The sequence below is a fragment of the Centroberyx gerrardi genome, chromosome 6 (genome assembly GCF_048128805.1).
Source record: "Centroberyx gerrardi isolate f3 chromosome 6, fCenGer3.hap1.cur.20231027, whole genome shotgun sequence".
Taxonomy (NCBI): Eukaryota; Metazoa; Chordata; class Actinopteri; order Beryciformes; family Berycidae; genus Centroberyx; species Centroberyx gerrardi.
This window is the reverse complement of record NC_136002.1, coordinates 13974168-13997172: the sequence shown is the minus strand read 5'-3', so window position 1 is coordinate 13997172 and position 23005 is coordinate 13974168. Positions and strand designations below refer to the sequence as shown.

At 43.8% G+C, this 23005-nt stretch overlaps 1 protein-coding gene across 4 annotated transcripts in view; it reads right to left on the bottom strand.

Annotated features, from left to right (window-relative positions):
* Nucleotides 1-22771, bottom strand: part of mecom (MDS1 and EVI1 complex locus) — a 34339-nt gene extending 11568 nt beyond the window's left edge. The window contains exons 1-10 of one of the 4 annotated variants that reach the window (XM_071916363.2): nucleotides 22218-22771; nucleotides 20284-20418; nucleotides 11649-11751; nucleotides 11421-11534; nucleotides 10230-10341; nucleotides 9547-9694; nucleotides 8931-9087; nucleotides 3892-5290; nucleotides 3313-3403; nucleotides 1686-1712 (exon numbers count right to left, since the gene is read on the bottom strand). In XM_071916363.2, the coding sequence (XP_071772464.2) occupies nucleotides 1686-1712; nucleotides 3313-3403; nucleotides 3892-5290; nucleotides 8931-9087; nucleotides 9547-9694; nucleotides 10230-10341; nucleotides 11421-11534; nucleotides 11649-11697 (2097 nt within the window). In that variant the 5' untranslated portion in view covers nucleotides 11698-11751; nucleotides 20284-20418; nucleotides 22218-22771. The remainder of the gene's footprint in view (nucleotides 1-1685; nucleotides 1713-3312; nucleotides 3404-3891; nucleotides 5291-8930; nucleotides 9088-9546; nucleotides 9695-10229; nucleotides 10342-11420; nucleotides 11535-11648; nucleotides 11752-20283; nucleotides 20419-22217) is intronic. The other 3 variants (XM_071916364.2, XM_078284210.1, XM_071916366.2) reach the window with 3 other exon arrangements.
* Nucleotides 22772-23005: the final 234 nt, after the last annotated feature.

The following is a 23005-nucleotide window of genomic DNA, read 5'->3' as shown; positions in this document are numbered from 1 at the left end:
ATCGAGCCTGTCTGATAAGACACTTTGGTTTTAGAGCTGTTGAACCTATCTACTGGGGAACCTGCTCCCACCTAGACACACTCACTTTACAGCTCTCTTCAAAAACTTTAATATCGCACCTTTTGTCTGTGACTCTGTTTCTTTTTGATGAAAAACAGAAAACAGAAAAAACGTAAAATACTGCATCTTTTGACCTAGTCCTGATCAGCCACAATAGGCATTTGTCACTGGAACAGTGCTTTTTAAATGCAAGTCCACAAGTTTATGTTTTTCTGAAAAAGGTACATTTTATATTAGTACCTTTGGGAACAATTGACCTTTGCACATAGTAGAAAAAAAACAAACATGTACTGATATAGTACTAATTTTCAGACTCTGTGATGTCTGTGTGAGAAATAATATTTATCTTAACCACAACTAATTCTGCAGTGCACTGGGTCACACTGCAGTGTTACATGTTTCTACAACATAAATCTGGGACCCCTTCTAATCTTTATGTGACCCTCTGTTGGGCTACAACCTGCTCTTTGAAAAAAAAAAAAAAAAAGTAGATGAGACAAGCTTTATATTCTGTAGCTTCATATTTTGTCTTCAAAATATTCCAAAAATAATTCAAAGTAATTTGATTTCTTTACTAAAACAATCCAATAAATTTGTTATTACTGAGTTTTAAACAAGTGGTCATCTGTCTGTAACGGATTACATTTCCGGGCTACCTACAGTCTTTGAGCCATTTTTATGGATGGTGAGTCAGGTTCATTAGGCCACTGTTTGACAATGCTGTGTGTCTGAAATGTCCAACCTGAAGGACAAGAGGATAAACGCCTCCACATTTTGCTCAAAAGTGATTTTTCAAAGGCTTTATACCCCCCTACTTTCTTTAAGGCCCCCCCCCCATGCCCTCCCACCCCCCCTGTCCTTTCCCCCGGGCGCTGTGTGTGCGTCTGTGAACTTGCTTGTTGCTGCAGCGTCTCTCTGGGACCAGCTGTTGATTGGCTATCTTCAGATGTCAGTGATGCTGAGAGGGCCTTAATTAGCGAGATGCATTCTCAATTGTTGATCTTTATCGGGAACCAGATGTCTGGAGGGAGGAACTACTACCCCCCGACCCCCCCTCCCTTCCCCCTCCGTGTCCCAAAGAGACTGTTACCCTAGTGCTGATGTAAAGCAGCCCCCCCCACCCCACCTTCCACTCACCCCCCCCATGCCCATTTCCAACAGCTCTGCTTCATTCTCCAAATAAGCAAACATATATACAGAGCAGTTAAATGGACAGGGTGTAGCTCAGCTGGAAATCCCCGCTTCGACCCTTTCATGTGAGGGCGAGAGGCGATACGTCTAAATGTAAAGCAGGATGTAAACAAATCGAAAAGCGAAGTTCAAATACATTTCACTTAAGGTGAATCGGTACAAAATGATGCACAATGCAAATCTGGGTAAAAACATATGATGTGCAATATAAACATTCAGATGGATTTTTTCATATGAACACGTAGCAAAGCGGTTCTATGGACAGAAACTGACACATGTCCAGCCAGTGCTTGATGGGGATTGGCCAAAGCCATGCGAATGCTGGGTGATGTTGGTAGGAAAATATTACACAGCCCATGCAGAAGGGTGGTGGCAGGGTCTGTTTGGTACAAGTACAGACACATGGCAGTACTGTAGGTTAAAGAGGAACTTACCCAAGTTCTCTGATCTGGCATACGAAACTGAGGGGCGGGACAGAAGGAAAAGAGAAAGCAGTCAGAACCAGGAAGTGGTGCATGAATCAACAGCTTTTGATTGGACACATATGGCGGTATAGTGGGGACGATGGGTTTCGGAGTGATTAAAGTTGAATGAGCAATGAGCTGCCTATCGACAGAATTATAGCAATGGAATTAGAGGAGGCTCTAATAGTTCCCAACACTTCCTGGTGTTCAATAAGCTCATTATAGCCGGCTACAAATACAATTCCAGTATGTAATCTAAGCCTGCTTAGCAGTAAAATTTCTTTCCAGGAAATAAAAAGCTGAATCACTCAAGGTTCAAAAAAGTTCCAGACCCCATGGTGTTGCAACTTTTGCTTTTTGCTTTTTTTGATATACGGGTTTAGAGTGAGTCAGGTGACTGAAAACAAACCCCCTCTAAAGCATACAGAAGGGCCCCTTGCCTGGCCGGGCTTAGACCTACGCTGGTCTGGTGTTTCTGGGAATGATTTGTGTGTCCAGACATCATAAAGTCATAAAGATGGCCTAAGCACTCTGTTAGTGTTTCTACTGATAGGACACCTCATTAAGGCGTGTGGGACGGCCATGTGGCTGCTGCAGGCTGGGCTGACTGGCCCATGCAGCAGTCTGGACAGGGGACATAAATCAGACAAATGAAACAGCCTGTAAAAACCAGACCTGAAACGGCCAGAAAAGGAGAAAAAAAAAATCATATGCCTGAGAAAGTGGTGTTTTCACTTTCCGACGGGCCATTCTCACCCCGCAGGGGGAGATTGAACAAATGTACGTCAACGCAACACGTCATAGACATGCACACACACATACACACACATATGGAGTCACACACTAGAAATACTGGCACAGAGAACCCGGGGGCAGAATTCAGTGCTTTAAGAGCATATCATTTTTTATATTGTAATCAAAGACACGTTGTGTGAAGACGTGTCGCTGTGTGCCCTTTCCTTCTCCCACATCTGTTTCACATAGCTAACAACAGGCTTAACAGGCAGTAGCTTGGATACGGCTGGAGCCATATTCTAATGCCCATTAATCCAGACCAGTCAGCCTGGACTAACCATTCTGAATCAGAGCCTCTGACAGAAAGAATATGATCATGTTATATCATGACTGGTTTGATGCCATGTTGCTGCCATCTCTGCAGATTTAGGAATCTAACAATGACCTTCTAATAGTGAGATGACAAACACTCCAAAAAATATTAAATCACATCCACTCTAAACTCAAATTACTTCAATTTCAAAGCTTTTGGCCAAGACTGACCCAGATTTTGGGACTTTTGACTGATGCCTATTAAGGCATCAGAATCACACCAAGATTTAGGCCCAATTTATATAAAATAATTCTCATAATATGAATACTGGTACTGATGGTCAGGTCTAATCTAAACGCCATTACGACTCTTCCAGATTAGAGCTCTTATTTAAAATTTATCATGGGTAATGGGTAACAAGGTACATTTTGATTGGTTGATAATGTGTGATTTAACTATTTGTGCAAACAAGGGGTCTGCCACCCTACATTTTTCCCTCTAAATACCCCAGTTGTCCCAGTTCATGCTGATGCTGCACACAGAACCTACCTGTGGATGGAAGAGAAAGCCTGGAGCTGGCCGCATGTACTTGTCTTTCAGAGCTTCAAACGGATCACTCATCTTCCTCTTCTCAACCCTGCTAATAGTAGATTTCTATCAGCTCTTAACACATGCACAGCAGCAAATAGCACTATACTGTTACATTCAGCATTGGAAAAAATAGTTGTACTTCACGATTAGCATTATAGTATTGTGTAAGAATACTGTTATAATTATAGTACAACCTTACATTCAACACTGATCAACAATAGTGTTTCATTAGAAAAAAATACTTTGTACTGGTGTATTGTTGTTGTTCTGCAAACAGTGGATCTCCTTTTTTACTGTAATTGACACCTGATATTGTAATTGACACCCACTTGGAGAAAAGTTTACATTACCCCAGAAACAGTAAAATGTTGAAAATGTGTCATTGTGTCAATCTGAAAATCCACAGAGGTTTTGTATAGGATGTATGAAAACTGTAAATGTAATATAACATTGTTATAACATTGTAACTCTGTTGTAGTTTTTACACAAGGAGTAGTGACCTTCTGATTTATGGTTAAGTACTGGGGATCACAGTACCTATAAATGGGGTCCATGAAGAAAGGAGTGGGCCTGGCATGCTGTAAGGAGGTGTCGGCTTTGGGGATCTCCACCATCGCCTTCTCCTCTTCATATCCCAGGTTCTTCTTTGTCTCCTCCTCTCTACCAGTGCGGCCACGGCCCCTGGTCCCCATGCTCAGGTCTAATGGCTGATCCTGATTGGTGGAATGGGAGGCCTCTGGTTTGGAGGAGGCAAAAGGAGCGGGCTTCTCCTCCTTTCGCTTGGTAGTGAGGTCAAAGGGTGACTCGGATGAGGATTTGCCCTGGGCCTTCTTGCCATCGTCCGGCGGCGACTGTGGCTCACCCTTCAGGGCTGGAGGTCTGAGGTCCCTGTCTGGGAAAGGGTAGACAGGAGGAGAGAAAGCTGGGAAGAAAGGCAGTGGGAACATGGAGGGGTAGGGCAGAGACCCAACCTTCTTGTCCTGTAGGCCAGCCAGCCCTGTGGAGCCAAAGTACTTCTCAGCGATGGAGGCAATGGCCTTAATGGAGTCATTGACAGCCCCTGACACGGCTGTATGCTCGTCCAGCGAGGGGGGGAAGAGGGCAGGGACGGGGAAGTCTTTAGCAGCGCTGCTGCCCGTCAGGCTGGGGCTCTGGGGGCCTCCTTCACTGGCCTTCCTCTTGGGGCCCTTGCCATTTTCCCGGGCAGCCCCCCTCTCCCTCTCGCTGTCCAGGTCGCTCTCCAGCTCGGAGCCCGACGTGCTCTCCAGGTCACTTCCGCTGGGCGTGCTGACATCATCCAGGTCGCTGCTCTCCGACTGGTCGCTCAGCTTGTTCCGCTGCTTCATGGAGGATGACGAGCTCTGGATGTGGAGCTCTGCCCCTGGTATCAGGTTGCCAGGAGAGCCGCCGTCTTTACGGAGCGTCTTGAGGAGCTCCCGGGCCTCCTGCGCCCCGGGGCTTGGAGGCAGCAGCGGGCTCTTACTCAGCTCTGTGCCAGGACCGACGACCGGACCGAGGGCTGGCCGTCTGACTGGGGAGGTGGTAGCAGGGATGAGGGGCGGCCGGTGGTAGAGTCCCGAGGGGAACAGGCCGGGGAAGCTGAAGGGAAATGCTGGAGCGGCGGGGAAGGTCAGCCCGGCGTGGTGGCGGTTAGCCCCAAAGTAGTCAGCCAGGCCGGCGCTACTGTGGCCCATGGCCCCCAGAGCCGACTTGTCCATGCCGGGGCCCCCGGGGAGAGGCATACCCTGGGCAAACAATCCCCCTGCTGTGAAATGGTTCTTCCCTTCGCAGAAGCGCCGGTGCTTGTTGAGGGAGGAGGTGGTGCTGAACATCTGCCCGCAGTCCTTGCACTTGATCTGCGTGCGGCAGTCAGCGTGCATGCGCTTGTGACGGCACAGGTTAGAGAACTGGGTGTAGGACTTGTGGCACACCTCGCCTGCAGGGACACGGAGACAGACATAGAACGCATCAGTATGCAACACACATGCACACACACACACACACACACACATATACACACACAAAAAATTACATTACATTGCATTACATCTCTGGTCAGTCTAGAGATGTGCTTCAGGGTGGCTGAAGCGAATACAGAGGAAATACAATATGAATCATATGCTGATGTTCCCATCATCCTCTGACAATGGTTTTCCAGTGGAATAAGGGGGAGAGATGTGTCTCCAGATCCTGGCATTGTAAGGGAGGGCTGTTTGGTTGACGGTGTGAGTCAGTGGCTGCCACTCATCACCTGCACATCAAACCAAAGTCCCAGGCATCTCCAGCCCCATTGTCCTCCCAGGGACACTCCCAGGGAGTCCATAAACAATCACACTGACACACACGGACATGCAGGCACATTCAAAAAATATTCACATAACAGAGACACAAACACAGGCATGCAGACATACAGATACACACACATTCACAGCCACACGCAGTACAATGGCTCTATTTTAAGTCTGTGAAGGAAGCGGAGTTGAATGAATCCTATCCTGCAGGTCCGGTTCCCAGGGACAGGTCTCACGTCCTCTACTGCCCCTCTCCCCTCTACCCTCCATCCCCCTCCTGGCCTCTCCCATCACCCCCTCAGCCCCCTCACCTTGTCCCCATAGCTGCATCCCTGTCGTCCTGCTCTCAGCGATCTTCCCACAGTCAAACCCTGTGTGCCTGTCTGTCGCTCTGTCTGACCCCGGGGATGTACGGTGACAACACCCAGCCACAGGACAAAACCATACTGTCTGACATTATCTATTGCCATTATTAGTCTGTCAACATTATCTACTGCCAATGAATGATTTATTTGAATGTATAAAATGGGGGGTAGTGACCAAGTGTAGTGCTGTTTTCCCTAGCTTTACTCTCTCATGGCTGTTCTTACCAAAGGGTAAAATGTATTTTATAAAAAAAAAGACAAGATGTCTCTCTTCATCTTGCCCCCTGTCTACTGCCGGATATACTTTGCAGATCAGCTACAGTTACAGCTGACATTTCAATAAGACTTTGATCATCCAATTATACCAGGATGCACTGAGAGACAGATCTGGATGATTGATTTTGCGCACATTGTTACTGGATCTTCAGAACTAGGATGAGGAAGTGGTTAGGTTCACATTGTGATTAGACTACTGCATAGTCTGGATGCCTTCCAGCCACAAGGTGCACATGAGGCAATTTAAGGAGATGAAAAGGAAGAGCAGAAAAAAGTATTAAATAAACACTCCTGAGGAACGCCAAATGGGAATTTTCAGGCCAAGTGTGGATGTGATCTTATAAAATTCAATTTGAATGAATACAGCTCAAAAATAAAATTGAAATGAAGTGTAACTGCAGCTTGGCTTTGGCTTACACAATCAGATCTGGTCAAAATGGTAGTTACATTAGTACATTTTAAACATGTGGAAAAAAACATGGAGTGCTTGATTTCTCTGATTTTGCATTTGATGTTTCCTGCCACAAGGCTGCTCAAGTGTTTACAAAGTTTAAATATTTGAATATCATTTTATTGATTCAGATGGTTTACCCATTCATTAAAATGGATCTGTTTGAGCCAAGGTTGTATACAGTGCAGTTAGTACCTTACTAGCGAAAAGCGCATACTGTACTTTACATTAATTTACATATCTGATGTCTGGGGCAAAATTATATTACCAACTGGGTCAATGTCATAATGGATTAAGAAGTGTTGATAGAGCACAAGTAAATATTAGATGAGTCTCAGGGATTATAACTGATGCGTGTATGTGTGTGTGTGTGTGGGGGGGGTCTGTGTGTGTGTGTCTGTCTATCTGTGTGTGTGTGTGTGTTGTTACGAGTGTAGCCACATGGCCTGAGCGAACCAGAAGAAGAAACTCAGCACCATAAATCATGCACTCGTGACGTTTACAGACTAACAACACACACACGCATGACACGCCGGGTGTGAGGGAACTGATTCACTACGCACGTGTATTTAGTCAGCTCTTCATAAACTGAAACTAAATATTATAAACACATTCCTGAGAGGAGAGCGGCGGCTAAGTAGCGGCTAGGTGAGCGTGTGAATTAATAACCCTGCAGGCCTGAGTGCTTCACATTTATAGAGGAGCTCTATTCCTCTGAGGAACACACACACACACACACACACACACACACACACACACACACAGACGCTTGACTCACAGACACATAACGTGCACTAACACACAAACAGTCACATGCACATACAGTACAACACAGTCCAAAACACGTACATGCCCTTCAAGAGCCCTCACACAAACAAACATTTCGGACACACACATGGTCTCTCCCAGGCAGCTGTCATGTTGAGGCTGCTCTGTCTTTTTTACACAGCCATTAGTTGTTTTTAAACCTGCATATTTTCTGCTGATTACAGCAAATGGACTCCTATTCAGAGGGAGCACAGGGAAGAAGGCTGTACATGTGGTTGCTATTTGTGAGGAATGGTGCATGTGGTGGAGGGAGAGAGGAGAAAGAGGGGAGTCAAGAGGTCTGCAGTGGAGACGCAGCCACTCTGGCCTATGTGTGTGTGTGTGTGTGTGTGAGTGCGTGAGAGAGAGTACATGTGTGTTTGTGTGGAGGGTCAGAGAGAGAGAGAGGGCAAAGGGTGAAGGTCAGAATGCTTTAGGGGAAGAGATGTGATCTGCAGTGTGAGGTGGTGAAAGTGTGAAAGGTCAAAATGTGTGTGGGTCTACCGTTTACTGAGAGAGAAAGAGAGTGTGTGAGAAAGAGAGAGAGAGCGAGAAAGAGAAAGGTTGTCAGATGGGGAGTCAAGGTAGTAACTTGGGGGTCAGCAGTAGGTCAGGTGGGGTCAAAAGAGTCATTGTGAGAGAACAGTAAGGTTAGGCCAAGTGGGATTGAGCTGAATTACGTGCTGTTTAAATGCTGTTATCACAATATCAGCATTGTGTGGGAACGCTGACGCAGAATATAACTGCATGAGTCTTGGCTTAACAGAAATGGCGTTGCCATTCTAAACAGAGCTACAATAATCCCATGTGTAATTCCTGTGGAACAAAGAAATGTTACATGATCGATTCTCATGAAAGAGCTGAGGAAGGAAAAAAATGATTTTCTTTTGCCAAATTGAACATCACAGTATTTCTATTAAAAGCATGACACAAGTGCATTATAAATGGAACATCTGATACATTTAAAAAACACTATAATTACTATTAATGACAATTAACACATCATGACATAATATTGGTTTATTCTCTTAAAGTGTAAAGACATATTGAGATTTTTTTGAAACAAAATGAAATGCATTGCAATGACAAATAAATAAAATATCATTCACTGTGTGTGAGTAACACACTTCAGAATGGGGAATTTCTTATTAATCCAATACCCAATTTCTTAAACTATGGGTCTGGGCCCAAAATAGGTCATGGACCAATTGCTGTTGGGTCCCCATATGACAAGAGCACTTATAAATCTTAATGAGCCTGGGTCCCATGGTGAGACTAAATTTACTGTATGTGGACCCTTGGCTGAAACCGTTTAAAAACCCCTGATCTAGTAGAAGATGTGGAGGAAGCGTGCAGACTTACATAGGTATGGTCTGAGTGACTTACATATGAAGGGCTTGACACTGCTGTGGATGTGCTTATGCTGCTTGAGGCCAGAAGAGGTGGCGAATGTCTTGCCGCAGTCGGGGCAGGCGTGGGCCCGCGCCCCGACGTGCTGTGAGCGGATGTGCCTCTGCAGGTTACTGGGGTCTGTGAACACCTGCTGGGGGAAGGAACCACACAGACGCACAGGGGAGTTACTAGCTGCTCCTGCCGATGCGTATGGATATACCAAGTGGGTCACACAGCTCAACTTAAAGATATACAGACAGATTGCACATACAGACAGTTGTAGACACACACTGACACACATGAACAGACAGACAACACACAAACACACACACACACACACTCAACCTTAAGCCTTATCCTAACCAAAAACTTAATTCTAACCTTAACCCTAAACCCAAGCCCTAATCCTAAAATAGCAAGCAAAATGTGCTCACTTTGGAGGATCTTCCTCATCTTTCTGACATTTGGTCCTCATAAGTACATAAGTATAGGAATACAGTAACACACACACACACACACACACACACACACACATACACACACACACACAGAAACGCAGACAAGCTCTTGGACCAGACAATAATTTCCCCTCCAACAGTCATCACTTTACCTTTGAGCAGTTTTCACATTCGTAGTGCTTGCCACTGTCATGGGACATCTGATGTCGGATCAGGTTAGACTTCCAGTTGAAGGCCTTGGGACACTGGTCACACTTATATTCCCTCTCCTCAGAGTGGGACAGAGCGTGGGCCTCCAGACTGCAGCAAACACAGAGGGAAACCAACAGTGATGCTGACGATTTATTAGTCCAACCAGAAATTCTTTTTGCATCATTAAAAGAAATGACAGAGCAGAAAACAGATGTCCCGCCACAGAATGCAACTCTACAGAGTAATCCCAGAAATATAAAGACATTATGGTGGGGCTGAGAGTTAAAGTTAACTTTGGTGTAGTTTCCTTTTATAAGCCTTGTAATTCTGCCCTGCATCCTGCATCACATCTTCAAACTCATATACAAAGAAAAAAAAAACTTTTGTAATACCTAAGAGAATATATTATTTGAATGCATTAATGTGTAGATTGTATTAACAGTGGACATTTTATTAGCCTTCTTGCCTTTGACCAGCCAATTTAGCCAGTTTATTAATTCTTACCGTTTTATAGTTTGGTGACAGTGGAAACAGACAAATATATCAAAGTCAGCAAATGTAATCTCATAACAGACTAGCAAAAATACAAAAGAAAAGTTTGTTTCACAGAGAAACTGTTTGAGTGTGTGGGCTATCCTCTCACCTCTGGACATCGGGGAAGACCTGGTCACACTCCTTACACTCGTGGGGACCATGGGACATGTGGAGGGGTCGCAGGTCTTGGGCCTCCTGGGCCTCCAGGTCGCTGTCCCCTCCTGTGTGCATGAGAAAACATGAAGTGAGACAATTTACACACCAAGTAGACTATTTGAGCATGAACTGGGAGTCCATTCAAAAATTAAATTGTTTTGGTCATTGTGTATCTGATTTCTTATTAAAAACAGCTTCACTTCAGATCACAAATGTGTCACAATATACAATTATAAATGACAGTCAGCTATTGCAAAATGCACGCGGCCTGCAGGGACTCATTATGCTCTCATGAAAATTGCACTTCCCTGCATTATTACCTCCTCCAAGGAAGTTCTGTTTTCTCCCAGTAATTTGTTTGCCTGTCTGTCTGTCAGTAGAAGAGATCAAACACTTCTGAACGTATTTCCATGAAATTTAGTGGACAGGTGGACTTTGGGCCAAGGAACAACTGATTAGATTTTGGTGGTGATCCGGATCTGGGGTCTCCGCCATTAGACGATTATTGTTTTTTTTTAGCCGTAGCTATGAAACTAACAGAGATAGAGCCTTGATTACAAATTCTAAGGGTATGTCTGCAGGGTCATGAAATCAGTTTAACTTAAACTTCAAGTGATGTCTTTGGGTGTAACAGCAAGTTGGAGAATTGTTCAGTCAGAGGCGGAGGTTTTCACTCTCCGAGTGCCTTCTAGTCTATTACATAGATCATGTGAGGAATATGAATATTTGTATTGCCACAAGCCCAGGTCAATTACTGGGGAAAATCTGCACCAATTACATAGAATCCCTTGTTGCTACATTCATCTCCTGCTGTATCAAGACCTCACGTGTTCACTGTACCATTGTTGGTTAAAATCCAGATTTTGACTTGTCACATGGCATCCCCTTTTTCCCTCAACTTGCATAAAATATAACACAACACAAGCCCTTTTGTAGACTTTTTTTTATCAAAAGCGCCTTAGAGTATCATGAGTATCAGTGCATTTTCAGTGTGTTTGGCTCCAGTGGGAAACAAACCCCTTACTCTGGCAGCGTTAGTGCCATGCTCTCCACTTTGAGCTACACAGCTTTCTTGTCACTCTTCACTATACACTATTTTAAAATGCCATAAAAATAGTAGACCTATTTTAAAAATAAGTCAAACCTGAGTTGAGGAAGGAGGAGGGGGGCATCCCACACGGCTGCTTCTGGTGGTCCAGCAGCTGGGTGCGGGACTCAAAGTGCTGGTCACAGTCCTCACAGCGGTACTGCCTCTCCTCTGCATGGTAGAGGGAGGAAATGTTAGCATACTGTGTGATGGAGCGAGGTGTATGTGTGTTGTAAGAGTGTGTGTGTGTGTGTGTGTGTGTGTGTGTGTGTATGTGGTACGGACCATGAATATCAGGAGCCATGGTGTCACATGAATACTCTTCAGCCTTCATGAAAAGTAGCAGCTCCTCACCGGGACAAATCTCTCTGGTGACTTTGTAGAAGATCTACAACACAAACAAACACACACACATGCACATTAAAATTAGGATGGTATTTAACACATTTTTTCATTTATTTACAGAAGTGGAGATATTCTGCTGAACTTGCCAGTTAAATTTTTTGGTGTCCCGTGCAAAATGTGTTTTGGCTGAAATTGTGTTTTTGATGTTGCCCAACACACCAAAATGTTTCATGACCATGAGACAAAGCCAAACCATGGAAACTGCATTGTAAAAATGTCAGATATAATACAAAAAATCATGCAACTACAGTACCAAACTTTAAACCAGCAGAGGTCACTTGGAGCAGTTATTACAAACACACACTCACACATTCATACGCTCACTTGCTGCATGCCCCCCCCCCACCCACCCACCTACACTCACACAGAGAGGATAAATATACATGAAAACACACACACTCATTAACTTGTAATTGATCATCATGTAGGACATCCATCTCTATGAAACAAAACGAACACATACAACCATATTGTAGAATAAACAAACTCTGCCTGACAAATACTGTACACACGTGCGTGTGCGGACACGAACACACACACACACACACACACACACACACACACACACAGGATGCTCTGGCCTCGCCTGCAGTATGGAGGAAGAGGCAGTAAAATGTGTGGAGAGCAGGCTAATTACTGTATAGTGATAGATTGTAATGACAAGTGACTCAGTTAAAATAATTTGTTAGTCTGGTATAACTAACTCTGGTATAACTTGTATCACATGAGCAATTTCAGTGATGAAGGAAATGAGGGAATTTCCAGCAGTGAGATCAATAATGTAATGCTACTATCTCTTCTAGGTGATCAATTAAGGAGGAGCTCAACTCCACCTTCGCATTTCCACATGGATGGCCATAATACAAATTTTAATAAACTGTTTTTACGCATCCATTGCATCTAAAATACAAACAGATCATGAGAACATGCCACGGCTAAGTGTGTGTATGTGTGTATCTGTATTTGGAGGGGGGGTCAGTGATTTTAAGGAATCAGCTGAGAGACCCTGGGATTGTGGCGCTTCCCATGGACACACAATGGCCTTTCTCTGTGAAACAATCGGACATGGCGTTATTTTTGGCATGGCTTGAAGGTTTAACATATTAACTTCCTCTGCTGCGTCGCCGTGACAATGATGATGGGGGAATTTATTAGAAATGCAACAGGGGGGGAGGGCTTCTGGGAAAGCGCGGGTCACAGGGACGCTGGTCCTGGAGGGAACTGCTGGCTGGGTCTGCTGCACCTTTCCTTGCCAGGACACTAGGGCCACATTGGTCTATAGAGGGGTATGATAAATATCTTGGTCACAATAAAGTCCATGAGGTATTCTACTATTCTATAATTGTTCATGGCATTGTTCTAACATCTCGTAAATGATATAATACAAAATATGAAGCTATTGATTTTGTTTGGGACACACTATGACTCACTCCAGCACCCCTGGGGGTTCCTGGACTCAACTTTGAAAAGCACTGGGCTAGAGGGAGCTAAAGTGAGTGAAATAGTAGGGTCTGACCCATACAGAACTTTTGCATCTGATAGAGATATCAATAATTGGGGAGTGATTGGTGAACAGTAACTGAATGCAGACATAGTTTTGTGGTGGCATGAAAAGTCTGAGTGAAATTCAGGTGTCAAAGGGGAGGGCTAAAGCCTGGTTTCAAATACAGGGCTAAACATGGCTCAGTTGGGTTGTCCAAGGTTGACACATTACATATGCTACTGAATTCTATCCAAAGCAATATTCATGTTATTATTTTTGGAACATTTGAGCAGATCTTTTTATTTGTCTTTATTTCACCAGGCAGGTCAAAAGCGATTTAAAAAGCGATGATTTGTCAGCTGGGTTGTAATGTCAAGTCGATGAACAGTACTTAGACTCTCATGTAACACATGTTGATTTGGACCTGGCTTTAGTAGTTTTGTAGTAAGTTCTGTTGTGGAGAAGTGCGGCCCTGGTCAGAAACAGCACTGCTGTGCCCCCATTGTTCTAGGAGAGAATATAGGGAACTGAGAGGGTCCCAACAGAGTCCCTGAGGTACCCCACTCTAACCTCTGTACACACCATACACACAAACACACACACATGCACACACGTGTGGACATGCACCTACACACACATGACACATACATGTATACACACACACAAACACACATGCTCCTTCCTGCCCAGAACTGCAGCCTTCACCCCAGTAAGGCCACCATAATATTGTGAGTTAGAAACAATCAAACGGCAGTTCAAACAGACATGTGAGGCTGCAGGGATTCCGCTCTGAGACACTGATACAGGCTTTGAGGAGGGAGGCTCCTTGGAAAGCTACCAGGGCCCGGCTAGTGCGCGGTGGACTGTGGCCACGGAACATAAAAATTAATGGACACTGTGAACACCGCTTTGTTCAGAAATATGAGAGCGCTAGTTCATGGTAAAATGCAACGGTGAGGCTTTAGAATTTCAGCATGTAACATAGCTAGCAGGAGGGAATTGAAGGAAACGGGCAGAGGGGAGGCATAGTGAGACATAGGGAGACTGTCCTTCAACCAGAAAGTCCAGGTGAGGGCCCCCTTCAAGCCTTCGTGCCACCATACTGAAGTGTCCTTGAGCAACGCACTGAATCCCTACCAGCTCCATGGGTGCTGTTGTCTACCTGACCCTGACCTTTGACCTCCCTGTAGAGGGGGAACAGGTGAAATAAGAAGTTCTCCTTCAGGGATCAATAAAAATTCCTGTTTCTCTGCAGCTCTGCATAAGACGATGTCTTTTTGGGTAAAGTGGTGGTAACTACGGGCAAACGGCACGAGTTCCACTTTCAGAGGTCACAGCCCAGCCTTTATTTCCCTGGCTGAGGCCAGAGAGGGAGCAGAATATGGCAGGGGGATTTTAAATTAATCTCCGCTATTAAAGAAATGGAGTAAAATCTGGGAGGCAGGCGGGCACAGGAGGGTGAGTGCGAATACGAGGGGAATTCCCCCAACAGCTCCACCCCTTCCCTGAGGGCCACCGCAGATAAACAGTGAAAACACACACAAACAAACAGGCTGCAACTCACTCCAGAACAGAGGACACACTGTTCGCTCCGGTCCTCGGAGTCACCCTTAGAAAGTCATGGGCACACACACACACACACACACACACACACACACACATACACACACACACACCGCCAGCAGGCTAGTCCGTGGTAATTAACGGACAGTGGCTTGAAATAACAAGCTAGTCGGCAGATAAGATAGCTGGGGTGTTTGAGTTCACACGGTGAGGGCCAGCCAGCCACCACACCTTTAAGACCACTGTCCATTCTGACTGCAAACGAAAACTGCACATAAAAAAAATTATGTCAAGTAATATCTGAAAATATTGGAAATCACTTTTTTTTCAAATTCACAGGACCTTGGCCTGGGATTTAAGCCTCTGTACACTTTGGATCTGAGTGTTCACATTAATGAAAAGGCCTTTAGTCCGGCCTTTAGACAGCAGCCAGGACAAACAGCCACCTCTCTTTATGACTGAATGTTATCGTCTGGATAGGATGTCCTCATGTTGGAAAGGTGTAAAGCTTTTCACTGTTGTGCTTTTCTCTTTCACTCTGTCTATCATTCAGTTTTTTTATTCCTACTATATGTGTTTCTCTACCTGTTTCCTCTCTTCTCTCTCTACGGTCTCTGTTTCCCTCTCTCTCTCTCTCTCTCGCTCTCTCTCTCTCTGTCAGAGGTTACAACCACGAGAGGATCAGAGGCTATAATCTGACTAGTTGGTTACCTTGACACCATTAGTCATTAGCAGAGTAAACAGAGTCACATTTTCCCCGGACACACCCTGTTGGCCTGCTCCTCGCTCACACACAGCTCATTCGGCAGGTATGCCATTCACTGACGCCGCTCTGCTTCTACACTGCTGCTCTTAGTTCAAAACAGAAATCTCTAGCTATTTTAACACCCCAACGCTATGAAAAAGAAAGATACCCCGGCACTACATTCATGCTGCCTTTAGGGTTTACAGCGCAATGTTTCAACACAAAACAAAACAGTTGAAACAAGAACAAACACAACAAAGCTAGCTGTACTGCTCTAGCCAAATGAAGAATCGAGTCCCAAATGTTCATAAAAATCCCCCCCAAATTCTTTATTTCCAGCCAAATAGAGTATAGAAAAATGCCTACAACAATCTTTACTTGTACTTCCTCTGCTCAGCAATAGCACATTAGCCGGAGTACCTGCCCACATGGGGTGCACTCCCCCTGTAGCCACAAAGTTCATTCACCATGTACAGTATGTTTGGCAGTCACCATCGCTTGGCTTGTAAACAAAACCATTTAGGGGCTGAACTAGCAGTATGGAGTCTTTGAATGTACAGCTGGTTCCAGCAGGTTTGATGAACAGGTAACCAAGCCAGTGTGGTCTATAGTTCCATTTGAGTTTGGGTCAGCTATGGGAAAGTGGCCTCATGTAGTAGTAGAACCTTATTTATTTGAACTTGTGATATCTGATGAACAAAATATAATTTCTGTTCTTGTACCTCTAAATCTCAACTTTTAAGGAACTAAGAAAAACAGCATTGTTGATTTTGACGAACCCCATTTTGATGTTATCCAATGGGGTTTTGAAAGAATTTCATAAGCCTAAGAGGTTGGAGAATTTTATCAATCTACAAAGGACCATGTGATCCTTCAATTGAAGTGAAAAAATGAAAATCACCAAAATTGGAATTGCAAGGTTTTCACTTGACAACAGCGATATGCTACGAAGAAAAAAAAATATCTATCGTGTGCAATCATTAGATGTTTTTTTTTTATACACTTTTTTGTTACGGTCGTGTTTTGGGATGAATTCTCCTGCATTTTTCATGCACTGAATTATAGCTTTGAACTGGTATCTCAGTTTATTTCAGTCATTTGCTCGTTTCACTAGTTTAACCTCCAGTGCCAATGTGCTCACAGTCGGGTTGTAGTGAATGACTGTCAGAGCAATGCTAGTATTCCCCTCAGCCACTTCATCCCACTCAATACTGAGTGAGAATCAATAGCGCTAATGAGATTAACGTTCATATCCCTTTGCACTGTCTTATGAAAGGCTCTTCAGGGCCTCGTTGGATGATGTCAATTAGACTTTTAATCCATTTTCCTTTCAAATGAGCCAGTAGAGTGAGGAGCGCAGTGGAGGGATTTCAGTACTAATTGCCGTAATTATCCTAACGACAAAACATGCTGATCATGGAAGGATCTATTCAAGTAATACTCAGACTGGGTTAGTCAGTGCCTCAGCAACAAATGAGTATACCAGGAGAGCCCAAACATTATGGAATGGACGGTCAAAGGCTAACGTTTAACACAAACAGTGGGCTGCAGGCCCAAATTAAAAATATAGCAATTAAGGTTTTAGCTTTTATGTAATCAAGATGCCTTGGAATGAGTCATTTTGTCAAAATAGCTTCATCTCGAAAATGTTAAATGAAAAATGTAATATGACTGAATATGAAATTCAAATACAGAACATTTTATACTATTTTGAACACTGTGGAGGGACATTTTCATTTGTGGAGGGTTGAATTTGGCTCTACTGAAGTGGGCTATAGCATGCATTTGCTACATTGTAGGTTTCAGTGTGGCTCACAAACTATGACATGTGCCATCTCCTTCCTCTCCAGTATTTCCTGTTGCTTTCCACTCTATACTGTAAAATATATAAAGCAATAAAACAGAGAAACAGAACATAAAAAAATCTTGAGAAAATACAAAAGCAGTGCTCAGATTAGCTCTGTGACCATAGGTTGAAAGTAAAAGGCTAAATCATTAATAGTATGGTAAAGGTTTTATCTTTGTTGCATTGTCATTTAATATATTTGCTGCTGATGCTATTATTAAAAGACAAAAAATATGATCCACAACCCAAGTCCCATTGATTTTAGGTATAACCTAAAACTAGGACAATGCTGCAGAACAATGTAAGTCACTCTCCAAACCCCTGTTTTAAATTTCAGACTCAGACAGACAGACAGAGAGAGAGAGAGAGAGAGAGAGAGAGGGAGAGAGAGAAAGTATAAGTGGGATACCGAACAGTTCCTCAGGCAAGGCAAAACAGACTTTTTCTTCTCTTTCCCCTCTCATCCATTCCTCTCTCATTCCCTCACCCTCTTGAGATTCATCATAAAGTTTTATGATAAACAGAACTGGGTCAGCAATAAGAGGACGGAGGCCAGGTTATTCCACAAAGTGGGACTGAAGAGTTAGTCTCACACTGGCAGGGCTAAATGGGGGCTTAAAAGAACCAAGACCAAATAATAACCTCTACACCTGGAAATTGCAAATCACTGCCTTATACTGTATGAAAACGATAACTCAGATATTAAATCATCTCTGTTGATGGCAAGATGCGAGAAGATTCGTATAAATCTGGTTCTGGGGGGTAAATTTAGCAGGATAAGTAATACAGCATGTAAGCCCTGGCTGGTCCTGTCAGGCCCTGCTGTGGAAAACTGGTGACCGTGTGTGTTGCGCGGCTGGTGCGTAATGTGGTTTCAGGCTGGGTTTAGACTCAGCACTTCTCAGTGGCAGTAAAAAACCTGTTGGACTCAGGTACTGTGCGTTTTAACATTTCCAGCTCGCAATGAGGAGCATGGGGAGTCATCTGAACCGCAATGAACAATTCACAGTCCTGCAGAGTGCATGCACTGAGGCGCACACACACACACACACACACTCAGACTTACACACGCATGTAAAAACACAGGCAGTTACGGGTGTGAGCATTGCACCAATGCGCGCACACACTCCCGAAACACAATGAACAATTCACACACACGTCATACACACATAAACTCATATGCGCACATCCAAACAAAAGCATTCATAAGCACGTACACACACACACACACACATACAGTACACACACACACACGCAGTACTAAAAACTGACAGCCGCTTTACAAGACCACCCCATTTAGGCTATTCAATTTAAGCATACAGACAGGCATTGTGAGGCGCTACAGTGTGTTTTCAAAAACACCAATGTTGGCCGGAAGGCTTAAAGACGGCACATTGTGCTGTGTTGTGACAGTGTGTAATACTTAACAATCACCTCATCATAGCCATGTCCGTGACCTGTCGGAGCCTTACACAGCCACCCGAGCAGAACCACAGTGTTGACAGCAAGTCACACCTCACGGAGAGGGCAGCTCTCTCTCTCTCTTGCTCTCTTTCTCTCTCTCTCCCTGTTTCTCCCTCTCTATTTTAAAAGAGAATGGGGTAAGTACTTTTGGAAAGCTTTCCCTCTGTCTCTCTCCTTCTCTTTATGAAAACAGAGTGGGGCTATCCGCTTTCCCAAGTTCTTCCCTCTTTACTGAGACAGCAGGGTGAGAGGAACACAAAGACACACGAGGGAAGATTCAGAGAGGGGATTCGGTCCCGGGCCAATAACTAAAATGTTCACTAAAACATTTCCCATTACATCAGGATGGATCATGCCAAATGCAGAACATACAGATATGACTATACTGCATTGCTTTTATCACAATTGGAAATCTCCCTGTGTAATTTGCAGTTTGCATGGTCACTACTGTATTGGAACTGAGTTATGAAGTGTTCCACTAACATGTGCTTTTTACTGAACACAAGAGGGTTTTTTTTTTTCATAGCTTTGCCTGGAATTTCAATGGGTGACATTCAACAAGTATTCTGGATGGACCACCAGTGAGAAGTGATGACAAACATGCGAGTTAGCTGATGAAGTCTTTTTTATTCGGGTCAAGTTGTGGAATGCGTCCACATGTGTCAAATAAGGTTTAGCCTCCTGTCTTCCTGCACCCCCCCCACACACCCGCCCCCACCTATACGTGTTTCTGTGTAGTCTGTGGCTAACGCTGGTATTACCGAGGTGAACAGGCCCCCATGCGTACAGCACGCATCTCTGTCTGCAGCCAGGTGAGCAGAAAAGGACTGTGACATTCCTGGCATATCTGAGAGTTTATATCGCAAGCGTGACTGGGAAGTGTGTGGAACTATCATCCCAGCGGGCCGCCTCTGATCCTGCCCTGTGGTCCCTGCACGGCAGAAGCCAGAGCACAATTACAGAAAGAAAACACACACACACACACACATACACAGATAGCAAGGAGCCTCTGTGGTGCAGCGTAGGGGAGAGCTGTGTGTGTGTATGTGTGTGTGAACTGAAGGCAGGGTGGGCCAGCCGCTCAGGGGGCTATCTGACTTAGATCACAATAACACCTTTTAACACAACAGCACGCAGACAGGCCAGCCATTGGAAAATACAGGGAGGGAGGCCTTCTGGCATCATAAAATACACTGCTGAATATGGTTTCAAACATCTGAACTCCTTTCAAGTACACTTGGTTTATCCTGCCAGACAGCAAGGACTCAAAAGTGGACACATCATCATTTAGGAGATAAGAAAAATCAAGTGATCCACATGTATTTCTGTTTTTTTTTTTTTGTCTTCAAATCATATTGAAGTAGTATTTTGCTGAGGCTGTTCTGCCAGGCAGGCTGCGAGTGTCCCCACATACCTGATCATCTATCTGGCACGCTGTCAGGTTGTGCTGCTTGGCCGCAGGGGCAAACTGGATGTGCTTCAGCCAGCTCCCGATATCTGGCTTGCTGGCATCCACGCAGAACTTTACATGGCCTGACCCGTCCAAGATCTGTGAAGTAAAGAGAGAGCGAGAGAGAGAGAGAGGGAGAGAGAGAGAGAGAGAGATCAGACTTTGATCTGTATCAGCCCAGGTTACTGTGTCCAAACACTGACTAACCACATACCTCCCACAGAGAAATAAGACTGAAATGTTAGGAGTCGGTCTGTGGCATAACACACACACAAAAACGTGTGCTCGCGCACGTGCGCATAGATGTACACACACACACACACACACACACACAGACTCAAACTCATGCTTGTGTGGGTGCATGTATGCATGCATGCATGCTCACACACACACACACACACACACACACAGACACACACGCACACACGCACACACACACAAACATACATATAATTTGGGTAAAGTACAAGCAAAATTCATGTTCATTTTCTAAAATAAGTTCTTCTTGAAAGAAGTTGAACTCTTTAAAATATCTTAATTCAGTACAGAATCCACCAGAATAAATAATCCAATGAAATTAAAAGTAATTATGTGATTATCAATGTGATTTCATCAGAGAGTGCAATGCAAACATTTGTAGGCCTATGAAAATATTTGTATGCATTTGTTGGTATGCTCTTGACAAACATGAAATTAATTATTACATAATTGATATTTCAACAGTAACATATATTGGAATTCCTGTAACTTGTTTCTAAATGGAAAATAATAATAATAATGATCTAATTCATCATTTATTTATTTTTTTACACTTGTCTGAGCTCTCCAAGATCTCCATTTTTATTACAATGGTAATAAAAACAAATCTAACATCAGAATAATTTTTGAGGACATTTCTAGATATTAACTATATGCCTACAATGAGTAAATCAGACCTAAGACTGAAAACAACACTATAAAAAAAAATGAAAATAACAACACTGAAAACAAAAGTCCAAACTAACGAATATATGCTTCTTTTATTTCCCTTTCATTTCTGGCGATCAGTTTTGTATCATTTTGTTGAAACAAACGAAATAAAAAATATACATATATTAAACTATGCTGGCTTTAAAGTGGCTTCAATCCAGGAATTCGTTTCAATTGAAAAATGTCTTATTGGATAAATTAACAAAATCATAATAACTTTATCCATTTGATTTCATAATTACTACCTACAGGGCCAATAATTAATCCTAATTACAGTTCCAATAAGGATAATAATAATACTAATAATAATAATAATAATAAAATAATAATACTAAAACAAAGATGAAGAAGAAAGAGGAAGATGGAATCACAACTCGTACACACCATTAACACACAAGAAGCTAAAAGAACAAACTAACAATAAATAACAATGAACTGAATTATTATGCTAATAAAGCGATATCCTATTCATTGACAACGACTTCTATCGTTTAAATACAGCATTTCTCCCGACGAATTGTAAAAGCTTGACATTGTTTTAAAATGTTGATATTTATTATACAACAACTGTAAACTTGACTGGGAAACAAATCAATTGCAGGAAACAGTTAAGTGATAAGGGTTATGAAGACGTATTGTTGGGATGCAAAACGGAATCTCGCTAAAGGTCACAAATCTGTCTTTGTATAACCTCCCACTGAATAAATATTTAGGCTGGATAAAGCCCTTTGTCCCGGCTAATACGAGATCTACCCATTTCTCCTGCAAAAATACTCCTCGGTCTCTTTAGAAATTGTATCGTCAAATTACTGCCAGTTTACAATAGGATGAACAATGAACATGACTTGGGTTTTACTTCTTGCTCTCAGAGCCAAGCGCTTAATAAATTAAATGTATTTTTTTAATTCATAAAGTCTGTTTCGTCTTACCGTTGTAACTCTTTTGCACCGGCGTGCGACAATTAAAACCTCTTGGGATAATAACTGTGCGGTTAACCAAAAAAGTGATGAAAAGTCCGGTCAGAAAAAATATGTAAATGACCACAAGTCGAGTTTTAAATGGATAAAAAACTACAAAGTGTCTCGGCTGTGGCGCGTTGTCCCGTCTTCTTGCATTGTGAAAGCAGCAGTGCGTTGTTGTCGTTGTTTTTTTCGGTTTCGGTGTCTCTTCAGGTCTCCAAGCCGCAGGACGCGTCGACTCCTCCGCCGGTGCGCGCACACTTTACTGTCCTACAGACACCGTGGGGTCGGTGAATGTAAAATCCCCTCTCACTATGTTGTCCTACAGGCACCGTCGGGTCGGTAAATCTCTCACTGTCCTACAGACATGGTGGATCGGAACTAAATCCCCTCCGGTACATCAACTTAACTCCCAACTTTCCCACTGTGCGCTTCGCTTGGCTCGTCCGCTCCTCTCTTGTCACCCCTCCTGTCCTGACGCACCCAGGTGTCCTCTGGTAGCCATTCAACTTTTCATTTTTCTCTTCCTCTTCTCCCCCCCACCTCCTCCTCAGCCAGCCGGGATGTGTAGTCGATGATAGCGGAGAGATTCGGGGGGGGGGGATTTCAAGGATCGCCACCTACTTTGCGCGTCCCGGACAGTCTTGTGTGATGTGTGTGTGTGTGTTTCTGTTTTCACGCACTGTCTCTTAAAGGAGGATCCTGCGCGACCATCCATAGCCTAGAGAGAGGCGATGCAGCGCAGCGGACTGTCTTTG